At 37.3% G+C, this 20478-nt stretch overlaps 1 protein-coding gene across 5 annotated transcripts in view; it reads right to left on the minus strand.

Moving 5' to 3' along the window:
• Positions 1–20478, minus strand: part of GRID2 (glutamate ionotropic receptor delta type subunit 2) — a 1449748-nt gene that overhangs the window by 32039 nt on the left and 1397231 nt on the right. For 3 of the 5 annotated variants that reach the window (XM_079153230.1, XM_079153229.1, XM_079153231.1), the window contains one exon: positions 6519–6759. In XM_079153230.1, coding sequence (XP_079009356.1) covers positions 6519–6759 — 241 coding nt within the window. Of the gene's footprint in view, positions 1–1531; positions 3868–6518; positions 6760–20478 lie in introns of those variants that run through there. The other 2 variants (XM_079153228.1, XM_079153227.1) reach the window with 1 other exon arrangement.

Raw genomic sequence — 20478 nt, forward strand, 5'->3', positions numbered from 1 at the left:
ATACCATGTCACAAGGGTTGGCTGTAAGATTTGATATAGAAATAAAAATACTCTAGAAGGAAGCCCAATTTTAGTGAGTGCTTTGTATTTTTATCAATCATCACTAGATTTATACTTAAGGATAAAACCCATGTTTATCAGTACATGAACTTAGCTCTGCTTTAGTTAACTCTACTTATAATCCAGGTGTTTCACCAGAGAATTCAGATTATAAAATAGTAATAATCTGTTATTCAATTGTGTGGTTTGGAAGGTATTATGTAGGGTAAATGGATCTTCTCAACTTTTTTATTTCTTTTTAATTAAAGCAGCAAAGTACCATTCAGCAAAGTCTATTTTTAAAGTATTTATTTGGGTGACAGTCAATCCCAAACTAAAGGAGCTGGTACTATAGAATCAGGACCCAGCCTTAGTCTGCCAGGAGCAGGGAACTTGGGTAAAAAACATGAGGAGCTCGCTTCCCCATCTGCAAAAGGACCAGTTGAATCAGATGAACTTTGTGGTTCCAAATGAGCAAGTAAGGATCTTAGAGATTTGTAGCCTAGGATAGTGAGAGGAGCAGAAGGAAACATTTTATCTGAGTCAACCCTACATTCAAAGTTCACAAAGACCCATGTGAAGGTCTGTCACCCATGTGACACTTAAAAAGAAAAAAGAGCCAGTTTCAAGTCTTGGATTGTTAAACATGTGGGCAAGTCAAATCTTGGTTCCTAGGTTCCCCTAATTCATACAATGAGGGCGGCAATCTGGATCTCAAAATTTCCTCCTAGTTCCAATAGTTAAAAAATTATTTTTGAAGGAATTTTAGAACAGCAGATTTTGATACAAATAATATTTATACCCACTGAGTGACTTAAATGCTAGAAAAATTAAATACTGTTTGCAGAAAAGACCACTGCATCAGAAATAATCTCAGTCTGAATGATTTTCTAGATTAAAAGATTCAGCTTGATGAATCTCTAATAGCAAAGCAATTTTTTAATAGAGAAGAGCTCCTTAATTTTCTTTTCTTTCTTTCTCTTTATGGTATAACAAAACCTCATCCTGCTATTATTATAATGGTTGCATTGTTTCTGTGAACGAGGATAAATCTCTCTCTAAAAAAGTGCTCATAGAGATATCCATAATGAAAAATGAATATATTGTTGGTTCAAATTGTCCCAAATAGCAGAAAGGCAGTCTATCATTGGTTTAACACATCCCTTAGTATGGATTTTACAAAGTCACTCACTTTGGCAATAGTTTTGCTAGTAAAACTTAGTGTGTTTTATGCTTTAATTAACTCAAGACAAATTTTTGGAAAAATTCTGCTCAATCAGCGAGAGAGTAAGCATTTTCAAATCTTACAGTTAAGACTTCAATAGTATGAGAGCAAGTTTAGAAAACATTTTTATTAGACAAATTATGTAGACAAATTATACACAGAAAGCTCTGCCACTCATAACTGAGGCCTCCAAAAATGTTTTGTGTATTTGTATAATAGGCAATACATCAAAATAAGCCTATTTTAAATATTGTACATGGTTAACAGTTTGTTGATAGCTAAAATCACTGCAACATCTGGTATGTCCCTATATAGCTTGTTGTAAAGATTTTTTTTTTTTTTTAAATCAGAATTGTGAATGAGATCATGAATGTTACAAGGGAAAGCAAGTTGTGCATGCACTTAGGTACTTGTTACCCTGGAAACAAAATGGTTTTTGCATGATAAGAAATTTCTCTGCCTTACACAGTAGACAATATTTGAAGATTTAGTACAAAAACAGTGACAGTACAAGGTGCTCCCCAGAACAGAATTAGCATCAAAATATAATATGCCTTAAGAATATACCTCTTAATTTCTCCTAAAGCAAATCACATAGGTTGATTCCTATCTTGATCCTAGCCATGGAGTGAATTAGCTTAAAATAAGTGCATGGCTGCGTAAAAACACAGGATAAGTTCTTGCTGCCTACTTACCACATTTTAATTTAAGGATTACAAACGAAGTTCTTTCTACATTTCTAACAGATAAGAATGCTACTTGAAAAGGGTTGTGCCCAAAGAGGCACCGTTTTTGCTGTTGTCTTTCTATACACTTGGCACTAATGTTAAAAAATACGTAACTCCTCCAAATGGAACTGAACGTAAAAGGGGGTAAAGATGAGAGCCCAGCGTGGTTATTACATTTTTTCTTTAGGGTAATGGATGATATAATTAAGGCCACATCAATTCCTCTGAAGGGCTCCCATTCATCCCCAACTACTGTTGTTATATAGATTGGCTTCCTGCTTTGGAAGAGGATTTTTAACCTTCCATGATCTATGCTTAGACTCCTATGGAGCTCTAGGTGCTGTAGTGGATGTGGTTCAGCTAATAGCATTTTGCATTTAGATAATTAATTAAAAGTAAAATTATCAAGGTTAGCTTTATACACTGCTGAATAACAAATGCAAAACCTATTCAAATGAGTTACATCTAGGAACAAATATTAAATCGCCCTGGATGCTTTAATAACAAAAGTATAAAATATTCTCTGTTGGCAAACAATGCGAGTCAGAATAACATTAAAGCAACCTGCCTTTTCTAACTGAAAAGACCTCCTGCACTATACATAGTTCCTGTATACAATACTTTTTTTTTTAAACTAAAGCTTTATTAAATGAATTGCAATAGCAATGGCTGCCTTTTTATATATATACACATTATATAGGTGCATATATATGTATATATATATGAGATACTAAGTTATTTAACACAATAGAGGCTTCTGCCATATGATAAAGTTTACTGTACATAAGAAAAAACTTTTGATACTGTACAATCACATAAAGGTCATATGCACTGTTGCAGTGCAAGAGTAGTTTTAACTGTAGTCTTGACTGGCATATTAATGGCTTTTTTGTAATCCTACAAAATTGCATTCTGATATCATGTGGCCCGAATGGTCTTTAAATTGTTTTATAAACACTGCAGGGGTTGCCTTTGGTCCACAGTTAAAGGACACTCAACAGCAGTGGAGCATTATATGGATGCAGCAGAAGAATGTAAAAAGACTGAAGTTATTGCAATTATATTTTTTTAAAAATAGAGAAACGTTATGTAAGAGGCCTTGACGTAAAATTAATCCTGCATATACTTTTAGTATACTCAGTGCACATTTCCTATACTTGAAGTACAGTATATGAAAAGCAGACTAATAGGATCCTAGAATACTATTATATTCTGGGGAAACAAGTTGAGTAATGAAAAAAAAATGGAGGGAAATATACCAGAAGAGAGGGGGAAAAAGAGAAAGAAATAGGGAGAGAAAAGAGGGAGAAGGTGGGGAGAAAGAACTAGAATCGTTACTAATAATCCTGATTTTTTTTTTAAAGTTACATCCATGTTAGTCCCACAATATTACAGTTGCTCCTTGTAACGGGAGTCCTAAAGAAGAAACAGTGAAGAGATTTTGTTTGATGCTCATATGGAGGTGCCTCGGTCTGGATCATTACCCAGATTGAGCCCCAGGGTAGGAGTTGGTTGATAAGGAATAGATGACATTGTTTTTATAGGACTCCTGAAAAAGCCCCCATTAGGTGCCCTGTGCCTAAAAGGGCCAGTTCGGTGCTCAGGCACGTTGCCAAAAGCGAAACCAGAAGCAGCTTTAGCTGACAGTGTGCGGCTAAGAGTCTGGATCTGCTCTGGGATAAAGGTTGTTGTGGTGATATGAGTGTTCCTGAAATCACTGATTTGCTCCAGTGCTTGTCGTGTTGGCAAAGTGTCAATGTCCAGAGGGGTCAAGTCAATTGACGAGGTGGAAAACTGTTTATGGGGGCTGTCGTCATCTGTGCACAAGCTATTTACACGTCTATGGAGGTGCTCCAGGTCAATTTCCTTGTCATCCTGGAGATGAAGAAAAAGAAAATAAGGTTCTCATCAGTACTAGCTTCCATGGTTAAAAAATAAAATAAAATAAAATAAAATAAAAAAAGAAAGAAAGAAAGAAAAGGAAAAAAGTAGTTCAGCAAACATGTAATTAACTGAACTTTGGGGTTTATTCATTTAACAAATATTTATTGAGCACCTAATATGAGTCAGGCACTGTGCTTGCTAGCTTCTGGGAATACCGATATGATTCTGAGATAAATAGTTTTTTTTCCAGTGAAAGATCTAAACTGAGCATACACCACATGCAACTAGAAAGACAAGAGAGCTGTAGGAGAGTGATTACCATTCTATAAAAGACAGGCCCAGGCAAAACTGTACAAAAGAAAAATCTGATTTTGGCAATTCCCTCCAACTCCCTCCACCTCTTCTTTATACATGCTTCCTCTTTTTTCAGTGTCTCATTCCAAATTGGATTTTTGATCCTTTCCACCATCTAGTTCTAACCTTAACTTTCCATTCTTGGAGATAAGGAATATGATGTGCTAGTTCACACTAACATGTTAATGACTATCAAAGTGTTATTATGTGTAGGTCAGAGATATGTAAGATATTTTTAGACAGAGCAAAAGAGAATCAATTTCTAATTGAGATTTCATATACTTAGGGTATCTAGCATATGAATAAGGCAATATGGTGAGGTCTGCAGGACATTTAGAGACCCCTTCAAGTCAGGGTACGAGAATGATAGATAGTTTTAATTTAGGGTCAGTTTTATGTTACATGGCTCTAAACCAAAGATGCTTTTAAGCTATGGTAATGATGTTTTTATAAGAAAGTGCTTAATAAACAAAAATAAAGTAAAACCTCAGATTTTTAAAGATGAAAACTCCTTATAAATCCCATAGAATTTTCATTAAGTGTGAGTACTAAAACCCAATGTTTGAAAAAACAGGGCTATCTAGAAGGAAAATTGTTCATGTTATCACTCTTACTTATAGCCAAGCTCAAAAAATTAAATTTGTGAGGGGTTAAAAAATCTGTTAATCATAAAAGGAGAAAATATTTGTTCCTAGGATTTGGATTAGCTGTCATGAGTTAGAATGGGGTATGCATTTTTTTTTTCATAATGGTGTTATAGCACTCCTCAGTGAAAAATATTTTGATGTGCATCACTGTTTTTCCTTCTTCTTTCTCATTTTAAAATCCAATAAAAATATCCATTAATGCAATATTATCACTGAGACTTTAGAGGGTTGAGACATATAATTTTATGGTTCCCATGGCAACTGTAATATAGTCATCCATCAACAGATATAATAATGCAAAAATTTAATATCACATATAGTAATTCAAAATATAAGGAGCTTGGGGAGTCCTTAATTTCCAGATTTTTGAGAATATGAAGTCTCAACTATAATGTTGCATTAATGTGGTCTTTTGCATTGAATCAATGTCAACAGAGATACCAGAAGCTTATTCCACAAAGAAAACACTACAATCAAACCTGATTAATTTTTAACTCACTTTCCACTTATTTAGAACAGATGATCACACAGGTAGTAAGCTAAGATTTATCTTGGCTGAGCCAAGCTTTTCCTTGTAAATGATGCTGATCAATTTTGCATATGATGTGGTCGGATGGAGTCCTTAGACTACTTTAGAAAACAGTCTGAAAAAATACATTAACGTGTAAAAATCTGTATGCAAAACAGAAGTCATTTTTATTTGTGCATTAAAGCAAATCCTCTAAGGATTTGCCCTAGCCCTCAGCCAAGTTCTAGTTACAGAAAGTTTAAAACTTCTTTTAAACTATCCATAAGATCAAATCATTTAACAAATTCAGGATGTTTTTCATTTCAATTTCTGAAACTTCAGTGAACGTAAAGTCATTATTTTAAAAAATTCACTCTTTTGGTCCTGTTGAAACAACATAAATGAATCAAGTAGTTAATTTTAACTTTATATTTTCTCTGGTAACTTATAAACCCCATAATTTGTAAAGGAAACAAGGCACACATGATACTTTAAAAGAGATAGCATTTGTAACTCTGCAATTATTCTTTAAGATATCTAGAAAAATTTAATATAGCCCTGCAACTAAGATGACGCATGAGAAAATGAGAAAAATGGAATTCTGGATGATTCCTGATTATATTTGGCAAGGCTGGGGTCATGGAAGAGCCCAAATCACAGGACTACCCTATAGATCTACACATGTAGATCTCTAGTGGGGATGAGAAAATTCTGATTATTTTTACTCTAGCATTGCATTTTTCAGGCCTAGTCTTAGAGACCCAAGTAATTTATCTACAAGTTAAATAACTAATTGAAATAAAATGGTGAGCATTATTATGAATTGGTCGTCACTGCCTTTAAAATCACTGAATGTCTATCCTGAGATTGAGGAAAATTTCAAAGGCCATTTTGGCACATGAGATTGTCGTTCTTTCAGATACTATAGTCTGCTCTCCACTTAGCTGGTATGACCTATAACAGAAATTGGTAGTGGCCTTATCCGTTTTTCCATTCCACAAATGTATTTTCTGTCTTCAAAGAAAGAGGAAACAATGACCGCCCCCAGCTCGTTATCCTTTTCCCCGTGGCCATCCTGCCTGGAGTTAAGGCCTGCTTGTTGGTTCAAGTCAGAGCCGAAGCTCATCGAGTACCTCTTTGGACGGGACCCGGGAGCCTTTCCTCTTGCTCCACCAGGTCTCCAGCATGGCTATGAAGCAGGACAGGACGATCCCCGCAGCCAGGATGCAGAAGACCCCCGCGAAACTCTTTATGTCCAGGGCACCTCCTTTCTGCTTTGTGTCCACTGAGGAGTACAGGTCACACTGACCATTCTTAGGCCACCATTTGTGCTTCAGGATGTCCATGTCACCACTCTGCTGAAGTTCCAGGATCCTTGGGGTCAAGAACATAACCCATGTTATTGCAGACATAGGTGCTACCTTGCTCTATGACAGCTCTGATTACACCCCACCTCTAAAGGAGGACGCTGCGAGTGGAAACAAACCCACAGATCAGTTTATAGGCAGAATATGAGGAAATTGAACCACGATTGCTTCGGTTCTTGGAGTTGTGCCGCAAGACTTTTCCCCCATCGTCACCCCTTACTCCCCTCCTTCTCCTCCCTCCTTTCCTTCTTCTTCTTTTAGTTTTATTCTATAACTTAATACTCTTGCCCCTGGTTCGGTGCAGTGGCTTTCTACAATTACATTTCCGAGGCCCTGTCTTGATGTGGTTTCAAGCTGCTGCAATTCTGTTACTTTCCTACACACAGAAGGATCCTCTGGATCTTAATGCTTTTATGAAGAACGTTTTGCTGCTTTGAGCAAGACGCTGGTGTAATGTTGCCTGGCATATGCTACACACACAGAAATTCAATTAAAAAGACTTCTATTATTTAACACAGTGTGCAAGAAAGCCTTGGGACAAATTTGAAGTTGATAAAATACATCATTTTTTGTTTTTTCACACAACTGATCTAGTTTTGCTTTTAATGCCAAGGGGGAAGTAATCTCACCTTGGAGAACAAGAAGAAAAGCTGACCAGAGGCATTCAGAAGTAGTTCAATTCAAATAAGAAATGCCCTTCTTCTTCATCTTTTCTCTCCAGATTCTGGGAGTAACTGCAAAGACTGCAGCTTTTTAAAGTGTGATTCTCATTGAGGAATTAGTCTCAATTCTGAATATTCTTTGGGCTATACCTGACACCTGTGTGGCTTTGGCTGTCCTTCAGCTATGCCCCTCGTTGTAGGCCCACATTGTGTCCTGTCTAGAGTGTGCACATTCTCAGGATTCTCTGGAATTTTTTGACCTAACAGCTCAATGCTCTTCCAGGCCTAGCCCAGGCATGCCCTCCTGAGAGCAGCTCTTACTGTCACGGGGGTAACAAAGGTGTATGTGGTAGTGTTCAGAGAGAGTGAGCACAAAGCACAGACTTGCAAGCTCAGGTACACACAGCTTTGAGCAGGGGAACCTTCTTGTGCAGGACAGGGCTGGAATGGGAAAAGAGGGACCAAGAGGCCATCTCCCTGTGCCCCTGTGTCCTACATTTGTAGTCTCTTCCTGGGTCTTGAATTCTTTAGGATGAGACAGTTTAAAAGGAGAGAGAAAAGAACTAGGCTACTTTGGAAGGAGTAAACCACCAACTTTGGTGACACATTAACTCTTTACCTGTTTTATACGATTCAGTGGCTAGATGAGTGAGGAAAATGATAAAGGGAATGATACTGAGGGTGGGATCAACTTTCAACTTGATTTAATCGAGAGTGAAACCAGCCCTACGGGAACTCTGTCTCCCGCTATCATGGAGAATTGGTCTTCAGCTCTATCAACTCCCATGGATATTGTGGGACTGACATTGCCCTTGAGCCTCCCCAACAGCCTAGACTTCCTCTTTGCTTCTTGTGAAATCAATTTGCCTAATATTCTGTCACCTCAGAGGGTTTTTCAAAAGGGGTAGTTAATTGATTTATTGCATATACTAAAATAATTATGAATAATAGCGGGTTATACATTGCCTCTATTCTTGTCTTTATCCCAGATAAATTCATTTGCATTTCCAGAATTCCTCAAAGTGTGTTCCACAGGACACTAGCACCTAGAAAACCTCTGCAAGAAAAGGAATCTGTGATCATTAACTCTGGGAAACATCCTCTTGGAAACGTACAAAGATGTTAGCCTATAGAGTCTCTAAGATGACCTGCAGAAAGCCTATATGAAGAGAAAGCCTATATGATTTTGTTTAATTCAGCCTTTTCCAAATTCAACTCCATTTCCCGTCCCTCATTTTCCTCCCCACGTAACATTTATTGAGAACCCATGGGGAAACTGTTTGAGGAATTCACTTGAGAAATAATGTCTTGATCCAAGGAAGGAATTACCTGTGGGAATTTACAAATACAAATACATATCATAGCATCAAAGTTACTTGATTGACCTATTCATGAACACCATTTAAATGATGATAGTGTTGCTAATGAATGGTATAAAGTTTCAGTTATGAAAGATGAATAAAATCTGGAGATCTGCTATGCAACACTTTGTCTATATACTTAAAATTCATTAATAGGTTGGCTCTCATGTTAAGTGTTATACCACAATAAAAATGAAACATAATGGCAAATTCTTTAGGACTTTACTGCCTAAAGGCACTTGGTAGTCAGGGTACCATTTTCCTTCAAGGTTGAAGGAAAATTTAATCATATTGGAACAAATAATTATTCTTAAATTTGAGCTTATAAATATATGTAGATATAAAAGGGATTGGCATCAACCTTTGTTTAATGAGAATATAATTGTCCTTCAGTATCCATGGGGGATGGGTTCCAGGACCCCCATCAGACACCAAAATCTCAAGTCCCTCATATAAACTGGCTTAGTGTTTCCATATGACTTACAGGCACCCTCCTTTATACCTTAAATCATCCCTAGATTCTCTCTAACACCTAATAAAAGGTAATACTATCTAGTAATGGTTATTAGACTATATTGTGTAGGGAATAAAGATGATAAAGAAGTCTATACATATTCATTACAGGAAAATTTCCTCTTTTCTGACTATTTTTGACCTGTAGGTGGTTGAATCTGTGTGTACAGAGCTCATGGATGTGGAGGGCTAACTGTTTATCCACACACAAAACAAAACCCATTTTACTGCTTTCCTGCTCCTGTCACTCTGTTATTGGGTGTCTGTGAACGTATGAGAGTTTCTCCTCACATACTTATCCTCATTAATAATTATTTGCAGTCATTTGATTAATGCATGATCCCCGTTCTGGAATGTATACCCACCATCCCCCACACTCTTCCTTCACAGAACAGTGTATGTTTATTGATAGACTATGTATGCCTATTTCAGTTTTGGCAAATAAACTCTGCCCTCAGATCCTACTTTCCCCCCTTATCATTGAAGTCATTTTGTAATTTATTCCATCTCCTTCTTATTCATCTATCCACTCAATAAATATTCCAAGAGGGACTTCACACCAGATATTTCTTTGGGTACAAAATTTCTTCTAAACTGCGATTGCACATTCAGCCAGAACAGCCTGGGCAACACTGTGAAACTGTTTTTTTAATGTCCTCACTTCACATCCGCTCATTCTTTCATTCATTCAGAAACTGATGACTGCCTACTCTTGCTCCTCACGAGTATCTGAGATCTCCATGTTTCATCAACTTACTCTCTCCTTATATTTTCTATAGATGGGAAATACTTTAGTTTTATGAACAATTATCAAACTCTACATTTTACATTTCACCCATTTCAATTCTATTAGGAGTTAAAGGTGATAAATCAAAGAATTTATTTAATTGCAGAATTTTTAAGTTTGGAGAGCTGAGTGATAGTTCCCAGAGCAGACAGAGGGAAGGGTCTTCTCTAAGAGCTTTCTAGTATAACCAGGCTGCAAGAAGCTCTTTCTGCAGTTGATCTCACAATCACAGCAGCTCACGTATGTAATAGTAATTGGACGACAGGGTCTTTCAGTGCAGCTCTGATTACCCCATAGCAGTTCCAGGAATGCAGCCTCCGACAGACTACTGTGTTGGAAGGGAGTGCAAATGTTCACCAAACCAAGAGTTCTGTCATAAAACCTTCCTACAAAATCCAGTGCTGCTGGACATTCCATCAGAAAGGTCTCACCACATCCTCTTTTAAATTATTTAACAAAAATTCTACTTAAGGATTTGGTAGAGTAAGTTCATAAAATGTAATTCTTATAATCAACAGAAAAATATGTTCTCTTTCAAACCCTCATGGGAAGCTGGACCTTTAAATGAAGCCTAACAACATACCCAAAGGAGAGTTTTCCCCTTTAATTATAAGCTACAGTGATGTATGTGCATAACAAGGCAAGAGCCCAGTTGCAGAATTCTTGGTGAGGGCCAGGAACACTTTCTGACTTCAGGGTGATATTCTTTTGTTAGGAGTGTGATTTCCACAAGATGGCAGTCTTTGCCCATAGAGAGCAGAGTTATTGTTTTTCACCTGTGGGCTTGAAACATGTAGTGTGGACAGTGCTGTAAACACTTAGCTATTAGAAACAAAATTAGCTGTTAGACTTGTGAACAACTGGATGGCTAAAACTTTTTCTTGAAGTGCAGTCAGAAACACGCCATTCATACCCCAGGGTGATGACAGTGCTTGCTTTCGAGGCCTATTGTGGGAATTAATGAGTCCACATAACAAAAAGCATTTGCTCACTGCGTGGCATACGGAAGGCAATCACAAGTTGAAACTAGAATTATTATTGTCAGCACGTGTGACTACTGTTCTTTCTTTGGACCTGTTCTGGTACATTCCTCTAAATGGAGAGTTATACACCCCTTCCAATGAGCAAATGATTGATTCACCGACAAGAACATTGCCTTTCGTTCTTTTACCAAAAGTATGAAAATATACACGATCTCATTGAACAGAAAAATTTTATAAGTCTATAAAACCTAACTGCGGTTTGAAAATGGTTAATAGATCAATCCTACATGCACAGCATTTTTTTTACTGATATAAATGAGCAAATTTCAGGGGAAGGCAGCAGAGAAGCAAAAGATCCTTCTTTCATATTCAAATAAAAACATTCAACAGGCCTCAGTGTCATCTTGTAAAGCTTTGTATTTTAAAGATAAGAGCCTCGTTTGTGCATGGGACTTGCCCTGATCCTTGACCACTTACCATCTTTAATTGCTACTTTAGGAATTGATTTTCAAATTATTTGTAACAAAAAAGGATGAGATGGATACAAATTTTTAATCCCACATAGGTGACTTAGATTTTGTCTTTGAATAATACAGTAGTCTGTAGGTACCTTTCATATTTTATTGGAATCATAACCCTTTGGTTAATTCTTGCTGAGCTGACTATAAAAAAAAGTACTGATTATTTGAGAAAAATGACGCTGGCCTTTTAGGTTGTTTCTACTAGGAAAAAAGTTAGGGATGATCAGAAACTTTTTCTTTTTAATGTGCAGAATCCTTTTCTCGGGCCCTGTTTGTCGGAACTCCTGTGATTCTCATAATCAGATTTCCTATCTCCTGGTAGTGCAAACTATTAGAATGAAAAAGAATACAGATATTATTTCTTCACTCTTTGTCTCCCTGTGCCCATTTTATGGATGAGGATACCAAGTAATACAGAATATAATTCCCCACATTTTTAAAATTTCCAAGACACAATTTCACTGCTGCAGAGATTAAAAGACTTTTTTTTTTTTTTTTTTTTTTTCCCTTGTTACTCATGTTGCCAGGAAATAGTTGACATGGGGCTAGAACTCAGGTCTGTCTTCCAATACTTTTTTCTCCACTCTTACCCTAAATGGCCCCTAACATAACTATTCAGGGAACAGTAAATCACTCTCAGATTTAGAAGTCTGTTAGACCCTGAGTAAAATTGTCATCAATACATTTCCTCTAAACCAAACAATATAACTATAGTGAGACTGTAAATTTATTCATACCACAATTTGGGTGTGCAAAGAAAATGTGGCTTTTCTTCATAGCATCATTGATCTTCCTCAGGAGCACTGTGCCCACTGAGCAGTAGGAAAAAAACTAAATTTAGCTCAATAGGATTTAAAATTTAATCTGATCTAATAATTTAACACGTCTCTAGCTTTAGTTCAATCTACTTAAGAGAATAACTCAGTCAGTCTGAGATAGGAATTTGGGATAAAGGCAGAGATACTGAGTCTCAAAGGAAGTGCCCAGAAACCACTGAAGAGCAGAAATCACCTATGAACCACTGAATGCAGAAAGCACCCATGAACAATTGGAACTCTTGAAGACATGCCCTTGGTACGTGCCCTTGACCTGTGCCCCTGAACCATGAGGGCAATGCACGAGAGCAGGGAAAACTGGCACCAATCCTGAAACTCCACACTGGCTTCACCTCTAGGCAGCCCCTAGTACCAGTCCTCAATAAATACTAGCACCCTGCCCCACTGGGGTGCTGTCTCTCCATCTGGAGACAGCAGCCTTCTTCCCTGAATGTGTATTCCTTACTTTCCTCCAAAGGTGTCTCTCTCTTGCAATTGCTCCCATTCTTCCTTGAATGTGCATCTACTTCTTAAATAAACCTCTGTCTATGCCATTGACTGGTGCATTCTGAAATTCTTTTCTGTCACCTATGCCAAAAACCCTGCTGGCCCTGAATCAAGTTCCCCCTTTTCTCTGGGAACTCCTTGGACCTTCTTTGAAGACATGTCTTCTCCTCTGACACTTCTGATTCTTTCTCTTTCTTCTTGTTCTTTTCCATCAGGATTTATGGGGTCAGAATTATTTCCCCCATCTTGGGCAGGGGGTGGCTTGATGGAGGTGGTGGGGGTAGGAGGCTGCTGGTCTCTTGCCTGTCCTTGGACTTCCTTAAGTGCCCTCCTTTAAACCAAGACTGGACTGGGGCTCATCTGTAGCATTAATTGGTAACAACTGCAGCTAAGATCTACAGAGGCAGTAAGTCTGGTCAAGCTGGCTGATGTAGGGCGATAATGTAGGGCTCCCCTCTGAACCTCTGCCATTTTTGTCATATACCCCTGATGATTCTGCAGCCCTTCAGACCTTATTATGGTGTCACTCTGTCAGTCACTGTGGAGGGTCCCAAGGTGGGTCTAATACTTTAATTAGCATTCACACCACAGGGAAATAAGAGAGACCTGGGAATGGAGATTGAAACTACTTTTTCCTGACCATATGACTCTTTTCTCACTCACCCAAAGTCTTCTCTGTTGTATAGAGCCTGGTGTGCCCCAGGGACTCCTCACAGAACAGGAAGGGAAGGATGTCTTAGACCCTTTCTTCTACTCCTGCAGTGTTTCAATCTAATGACCCTCCTCTTGTTCACATCTGACCCCGCCCTTTTAGAACAATGGCCAGAAAAGATAAGGCTCTCCTGTTTTTCCATGGACATCCTTCTTACATCCTAGGTCTTCCAGATCCTTGACCTATCATAGTGAAAGAGAATTCTTGTTACATAGTATTGGAAACTCCGTGTCTCTAGGTGTTTCTTCAGTTGGGAAGTACGGCGGCTATTTGGCACTAGGGAGGAGTGCAGATCAAGGATACCATTTTGATATTTCAAAAATATTTTATCTGTACATATAAGTTTTAGGTGACTAAAATTAAGAGATATTTAGATAGATCCCATTACTCAGTAATGTTTAATATCCATTATCACTGAGAAAAATACTTGGGAATATATGAACAAAATTATCTTTTGGTACAGTGAGTGGATCTACTTTGGCTCACAATACCCACATTTTTGAAGTTCATTTGCTTGTTTTTTTTTTACAAAATTTCCTTCTCCATGATTGCTGAGAAAGAGTTACTAGGCAGATGATTTAAGAAAAACAGAAGCTCAATAGATTTTTCCATGTATTCATCACTTCTTTCATTCTTGTCTCAGAAAATGTACATAAACTTGAAGTGAAGCACACGCACTTATCAAAGAGTAAGATTTAAGCAAGTAAATATAGTGGTGCTCTGACTGGCATATCTGATAACAATTTGAACAATCAGATTTGTTAAAACAAAGTCTACCCATTTCTTGTGAATGAGGCATCCATTGATTATTTCTCTTAAATAAAAATCTCTTCATGATCTGTTAGTAGCATTAAACACAACAAATATTTATTGATAACATTTAGTACTCAGTAAAACCAAATAGCCATAGGGAGATTCTTAGAAACTATCTTTTGCTTAAATTGGACTTCTAATTAATTCTTTCAACTGGTTGAACCAAATACCAGCTGCTTAAGTCCAATCCACTAAAATTACCTAAGATCATATAGGTGAATAGCATTATATGGCATTTTCAAATAACTTCATGAATGGCATATTTTAGACAACGGGTCAGCAAACTCTTATAATTAAGTGCCAGATAGCAAATATTTCAGCTTTGCAGGCCATGTAGTCTCCCTGGCAGTGACTCAACTATACCTTTACAGTGTAAATGCAGCTACAGACTATATGTAAACAAAGGGCTTTATTTATAAAAAACCAGGAGTCTGATTTACTGAGTTCATTTAAAACACATAGAGTAAATAGCTTCATAAAGATGATGAGTTTCTATGGCATTAATAACATTATTGAAGTTCAGAGGGATTAAATGACAAAGTTATGTCAATAGAAAGTATCAGCCTGCTTGAGAGCCAGAGATTGTGATTCATTCCGGTGATCTTTTGAACATGTCTTAATTGACATATAGCAAGTCCCATTATTTATGCACCCTTAAGTGAATACCAAGTGATCTTGTGACTGCATTTCATCACACTGAGAAAAATTTATGTACATACAGTATCAGCATGGCAGTGACTTTGGATTTCTTTGGTTTTCTTATTATCCTAGAATATACAGCTAAACATTGGGACTGAGATTGGGACTGTCCACATTTCTGAGTGACTGCCTTACTTATTTGAGATCAGGTAGTATTTGTCATCTGAGACTTGTGTTTGTTGAATCATTTTCTAGCAAATGGCAGCTTTAGTTTGAGATATGATAAGATATGATACTACTGCTAAAAAGAAATTTCAGGGAAATAGTTATGATTTACCAAGAATGGATAAGGAAATTGGCTGAGGCAGAAAAGATGATGCCTCTTTTAATCAAAAGATATAAAACTCTTAAAATTATGTTTGAAAGTACATAAACAAATTAGATGTTTTATAGGTTGGTAAAGAATTACTATGCGCCCTTAATGAGAAAGACACATGTTAGTATTGGAAAGGATCTGAGAGAGGAGATCATATTTCACTTCTGCTCAGGGAAGTGAAGAGGCCTGCCCAGCTCCCTGCTGCAGTGCTGGATCCACAGGGCTGGCTTTAATTATGATCTCAGTTACTGTTGAAGGATGCTGCACAGCAGAGACCTGTATAAAAAGAAAAGTTTCCTGTGTTGCTTCAAACCTGATATCTCACTTTCAAATTGGAAAAAGATAATTTGATAAAATCTTTAATTGGTCAGATCTGGTTTTCTTATTCAGAAACCAGTATCCATGACCTTAGTGTCTTCCTAAGGCATTCATTTTTTCCGTGAATGGAAACAAATTGTAAACTGTATCCATAATATCTATTTTCCAGAAGAATAGCAACAATAAATGCATGCATAATACTGCAAAGCTTGGAAAGCATTTATCAAAAACATTGCAAATTATTTGATTTATTTCTTATAAGAACCTTGTGAAGGAAGAATTTTATTAATTGACTGACAATTGCTCCACCTCTCCCTCTTATTCTTGTAAGAAGTTTTAACAGTGTTGATTTTACTGAGTTCTCAGGAGATGGAGGCTCAGAGGTGAAGAAAATGTCCCAAGGCCACATGGCTCTCAGACTCAGGGCTCCTGGCTTCTGCCTTTTATTTGAAAGGACCATTGAGATCTTCATTATCCTTAAAGAAAACCTGTATAAGTGGAAGCTGTTGCTTTCCTTCCTGCTTCTTTATTAGCTGAGAGTTTGACTGCTCAAATCCCTTGGCCTATGTACATCCCTTTGCATTCATTTACAAACATTAATTTGTGTAACACACCCTGACATCCCCAGAGAGCCACAGGAATACCGCAAGAGTTGATTAATCTCTTTGTGAATAGAGTAAACGTCAGATGAATTCATTATCATGAGGCACTTAGGGGACTTTACAAATGTTATTGAAAGAAGGAAGCGTGTCCAAACAAGGGGACAGTGTTCTGAAACCCTGTCCTTACCCAGCCAAAGTCAACCTATGGTGAAGTTTCCACCCAGTGTTGTGCAGACTCCCATAGTTATCCCATGAACCTTTTCCTTAGGATCTAAACAACCCTCCAGGAAAGGTATGGTATTTGTTAAATAACACAACTATTTTGAAAACTGTACTACTTAATCTTTGACATTCAGAGCACTTTTTATGTTCAAGTATTGATGAGATTTTTTGGTCGGCTCTGGGAGTCATCACACTTTATAGATATATTCTTTGGTTGAAGATGAGCCTTAAAGTTGAAATATACGGTGCCCATTCAAATTGATCTCTCCAGGTCAGAGCCATCTCCTTCAACCATAAGTCTTGTGCTGCCCAAGGGGGGCAAAATCAGCCCTGTTCACGGAGAAGCAATTGCTTGAAAAATCAAATTAGCAACATGACGGATCTCTAGACTTTGGTGACTAGTGAACTTTAATTATTATATATTTTATGTGTTTATGCTGGCAGTAAAAGTCAAGCACTCATTATAGAAATGGCAGACATGATCTTTCATAAAATGAGTGCTGGGCGGCAAATGAATAGATAATCAGGATAATGAAAGCAAGCCAGAAAGTTGCTAGAGAGCTGAGAAGACCCAGACAATGGCTCCCACTGAGATAGAGGGCATAATTGCAATTGGAAAGAGAACACTTTTGGTGATCTTTTAAAATGTCAGCTACATCCTTAAGCTCAGTGTGATATTTGGGTTATAGGGTAAAGGGGAAAAATTCTTTCATTCTGAAGTGAGAAAGTGGCAGTGATCATCCTTGTTTGGAGTCATTCTGCAGGCAATACAAAATCTTCTTATGCAGACCTCTCAGATGTATGCTTATGAAAAAGTGTCAGAAAGTCAAACTTGGTTTGTGTACTGTATTGTATATATTTTATGAATATTTTCCTATCTTTGAGTCTGGCAACCAAATCTTGAAATAAGTGGGATCTTCAACTGTATGCTATCTGTAATATAAATAAGGATTGTGATATGTATCTTTGACACAGTGTTAGAAGAGGGAAGATGATGGGAAAAGATACTTTTTGATGGAATGAACATTCTCTTGAACATCTGTACGAATATTGAACTTTTAAAAAGTTGAATGACAATGTAAATGTATGGGAAGAATTTGTTATTTTGCTAACTGCTAGAGTAGGTAGTTTAATAACTGAGTTTTGTTATGGATCAAATAACATCTAAGAAGGTCTTAGATATTATACTTAAACAAAAGAACTCAGTGCATATTTGTATTAAAATTAGTATATGGTGGGTTTTTTTCCTTTTTTTTTTTTTTTTAACCAGGGATTGAACCCAGGGGCACTTATTCACTAAGCTTCATCCCTAAATCCTACATCCTTCTTATATTTTATTTTGAGACAGGGTCTCCCTAAGTTGCTTAGGGCCTTACTATGTTGCTGAGGCTGGCTTTGAACTTGTGATTCTCCTGCTTCTGCCCCCTGAGCTGCTGAATTTAATTAAAATTCCCAGTCAAGAATTAGATTACTGATAATAGTACAATCTCAGGAAAACAACTTTACTATTTTACTCACATTTCCATAGATGCAAAGTCTAAACAATTTTTAAAATTATATTTTTAATTATTTAAATGTCTTGTACTATATTTATCATGATTCCAACTCTGATACAGTGCTTTGATTTTTTCAGAAAGTGCCAAGACAGTAATGTAACATGAAATTTTCTCAAGGTAGCTAGAACTGTAGGAAAATAATAAGTTTCTCTTCATTTTGGGCATTCTGAAAAATGAATCCTACTTCTTTTCATCATGGAAGTGAATATGCTATAACGTTTCTATAAATGGGAGAGAAAACAATATGAAAACTATTTCTTGGATGTTAGCCTGCTATCCTGCAACTGCATACGGCACCACAGTGTGACTGTGTGCCCTGAGAGGTACAGCACAAGGAGAGGCACTGGGCAAAAAGGCCACCTGACCTAGGATTTGGAAGATTGGCAGTTTAGGGACAGGCTTTTGGGACAAGTGTAAGATGAGAAATTAGGAATGAATAAAACATGGACTAGGAAGAGACAGGAAACAACCTGTGCCAAGGTCCACAGAGAGAAGCACAGGCATTTTGAGGGGACAAAAAGCATACCCTAGGACCAGGCTGCAGGCATGGGAAGCACCAGAGCGATGGTGGAGAAGCAAGGCTTGTAAGTTATTTAAGGTGTAGAGGTTTGCCCTTGAGTTTCCTGACATTTTTCTTTTCTGTTCTAGATGTTAGCCTCCTTAAGGGTAGATGCTATGCAGCATTCATTTTGTATTTCTAGCTCCTGGCATAGAATATGCCTTAGTAAAGAAGAGGTGAATACATGACTGAGAAGAAGGCCTCTCTTCTCCACTAAAGCCTTCCCTCAGAACTCTTGTTCCTTTTCCTCTGAAAAAGGCCCCATTTAGCAGTGAGCCCCACTCTGCCTTGTAAAGCTTCCCTTTCACTCTGAATCATTATTTACTTTGGACACTTGCTTTATTCCTTGTGCATTTCTTATATTTTCAACCACACCATTGACTCCTTGAGAACAGGGATCTTAAATGATGTATTCTGTTCTATCTCCCACACCACAAACATAGTACCTGGCCTTCTGCATTAGTTCAGCAAATATTTGTTAACTTGAATTGTGATGAATGTGAAAAAAAAAATAGTGCTCAGTGTGAAGGACTGAGTGTTTACGTCCCTCCAAAGTCCCTGTGTTGAACCTAAGCCCCACTGTGATGGTATTGGAGATGGGGCCTTTCAGAGTTGATGAGAGTTAAATGAGGTCATGAGGCGTGACCCCAACCTGAAGGGATTAGTGCTCTCATAAGAAGATACAGTAGAGAGCTTCCTCTGTTCACACAAGGAGGAGGTCATTTCAGCACATGGCAAGATGGCAGCTTCCCTACAAGCCAAGAGAAGAGGCCTGACCACAGAACCCAACCTGCTACCACCTTGATCTTGGAGTTCTCAGCCTCCTGAACCATGAGAAACATATTTCAGTGATCTAAGTGACCACTCCATGGTATTTTGCTATGGCAGCCCAGGCGGATAATACCCATGGATTGCAAAATACAGCACGGTAGCAGTGTCATGATCACAGTTATTCCTGTCACTTAGGAGTCACCTTCCTTTTTAGCACTTTTCCAGTGCTGGACTTTACCTTCTGATGTTCTTCCTTCTCCCTTGGAATCATGTCTAAGGTAAAACTGATCTGAGGCTTGAGAATGTTTGCTCTCCTACTTCTATTAATTTTTAAGATATTTTTTAAAAACTAGGATACACATAAATTAATATATTTCTTTTTTTGAATGTCACTTTATAATTTGCAAAAGCATTTCTATGGACATTGTCTCCTTTTTATTTACACAACTCACAAATGAAAACAAGTCCTCAACTTCATTGTGTACACAAGTAAACAGTCTTCATATACAAACTGATAACTTCTGCAGTGCAATGTGAATTTTCCATATTTGGGGTATTAAAGTCTCATATAAAAATTTGCTAACAAAAATTAACTGTGTAAACAAGAGTAGGAGAGAGATAATAAGACTACTGAAGAAACTGAATTGTTTTGAAGTACTTCACGTATGATAACTTGATATGACAAACCTGATCAACTACTGAAAGTCTACTGATTATAAATCATTATTTAACACAAGATCTCCAAAACCTGTGTTTAGAATGTCAACAGCTAGCCTCACTTCACTTCTTAGGAGTCAATCTTCTTTAAAGTTGTAATATTTCCAGATTTACAGTATTTGCTCTGAGGCTAATATTAAATATTCTTTGGTATATGTTACTAATGATTCCTTAGTAGGAGTAAGGGTTCCTTAAGTAGGAACATAAAGAGTAAGTAGAAAATCTGAATTCCTTAAGTAGTTTCAGGAAAAAGTCTGATAAGTAAACTGGAATTGTTAACTATCTTTTATGA

This window comes from Sciurus vulgaris (genome assembly GCF_902686455.1).
Source record: "Sciurus vulgaris genome assembly, chromosome: 9".
Lineage (NCBI taxonomy): Eukaryota > Metazoa > Chordata > Mammalia > Rodentia > Sciuridae > Sciurus > Sciurus vulgaris.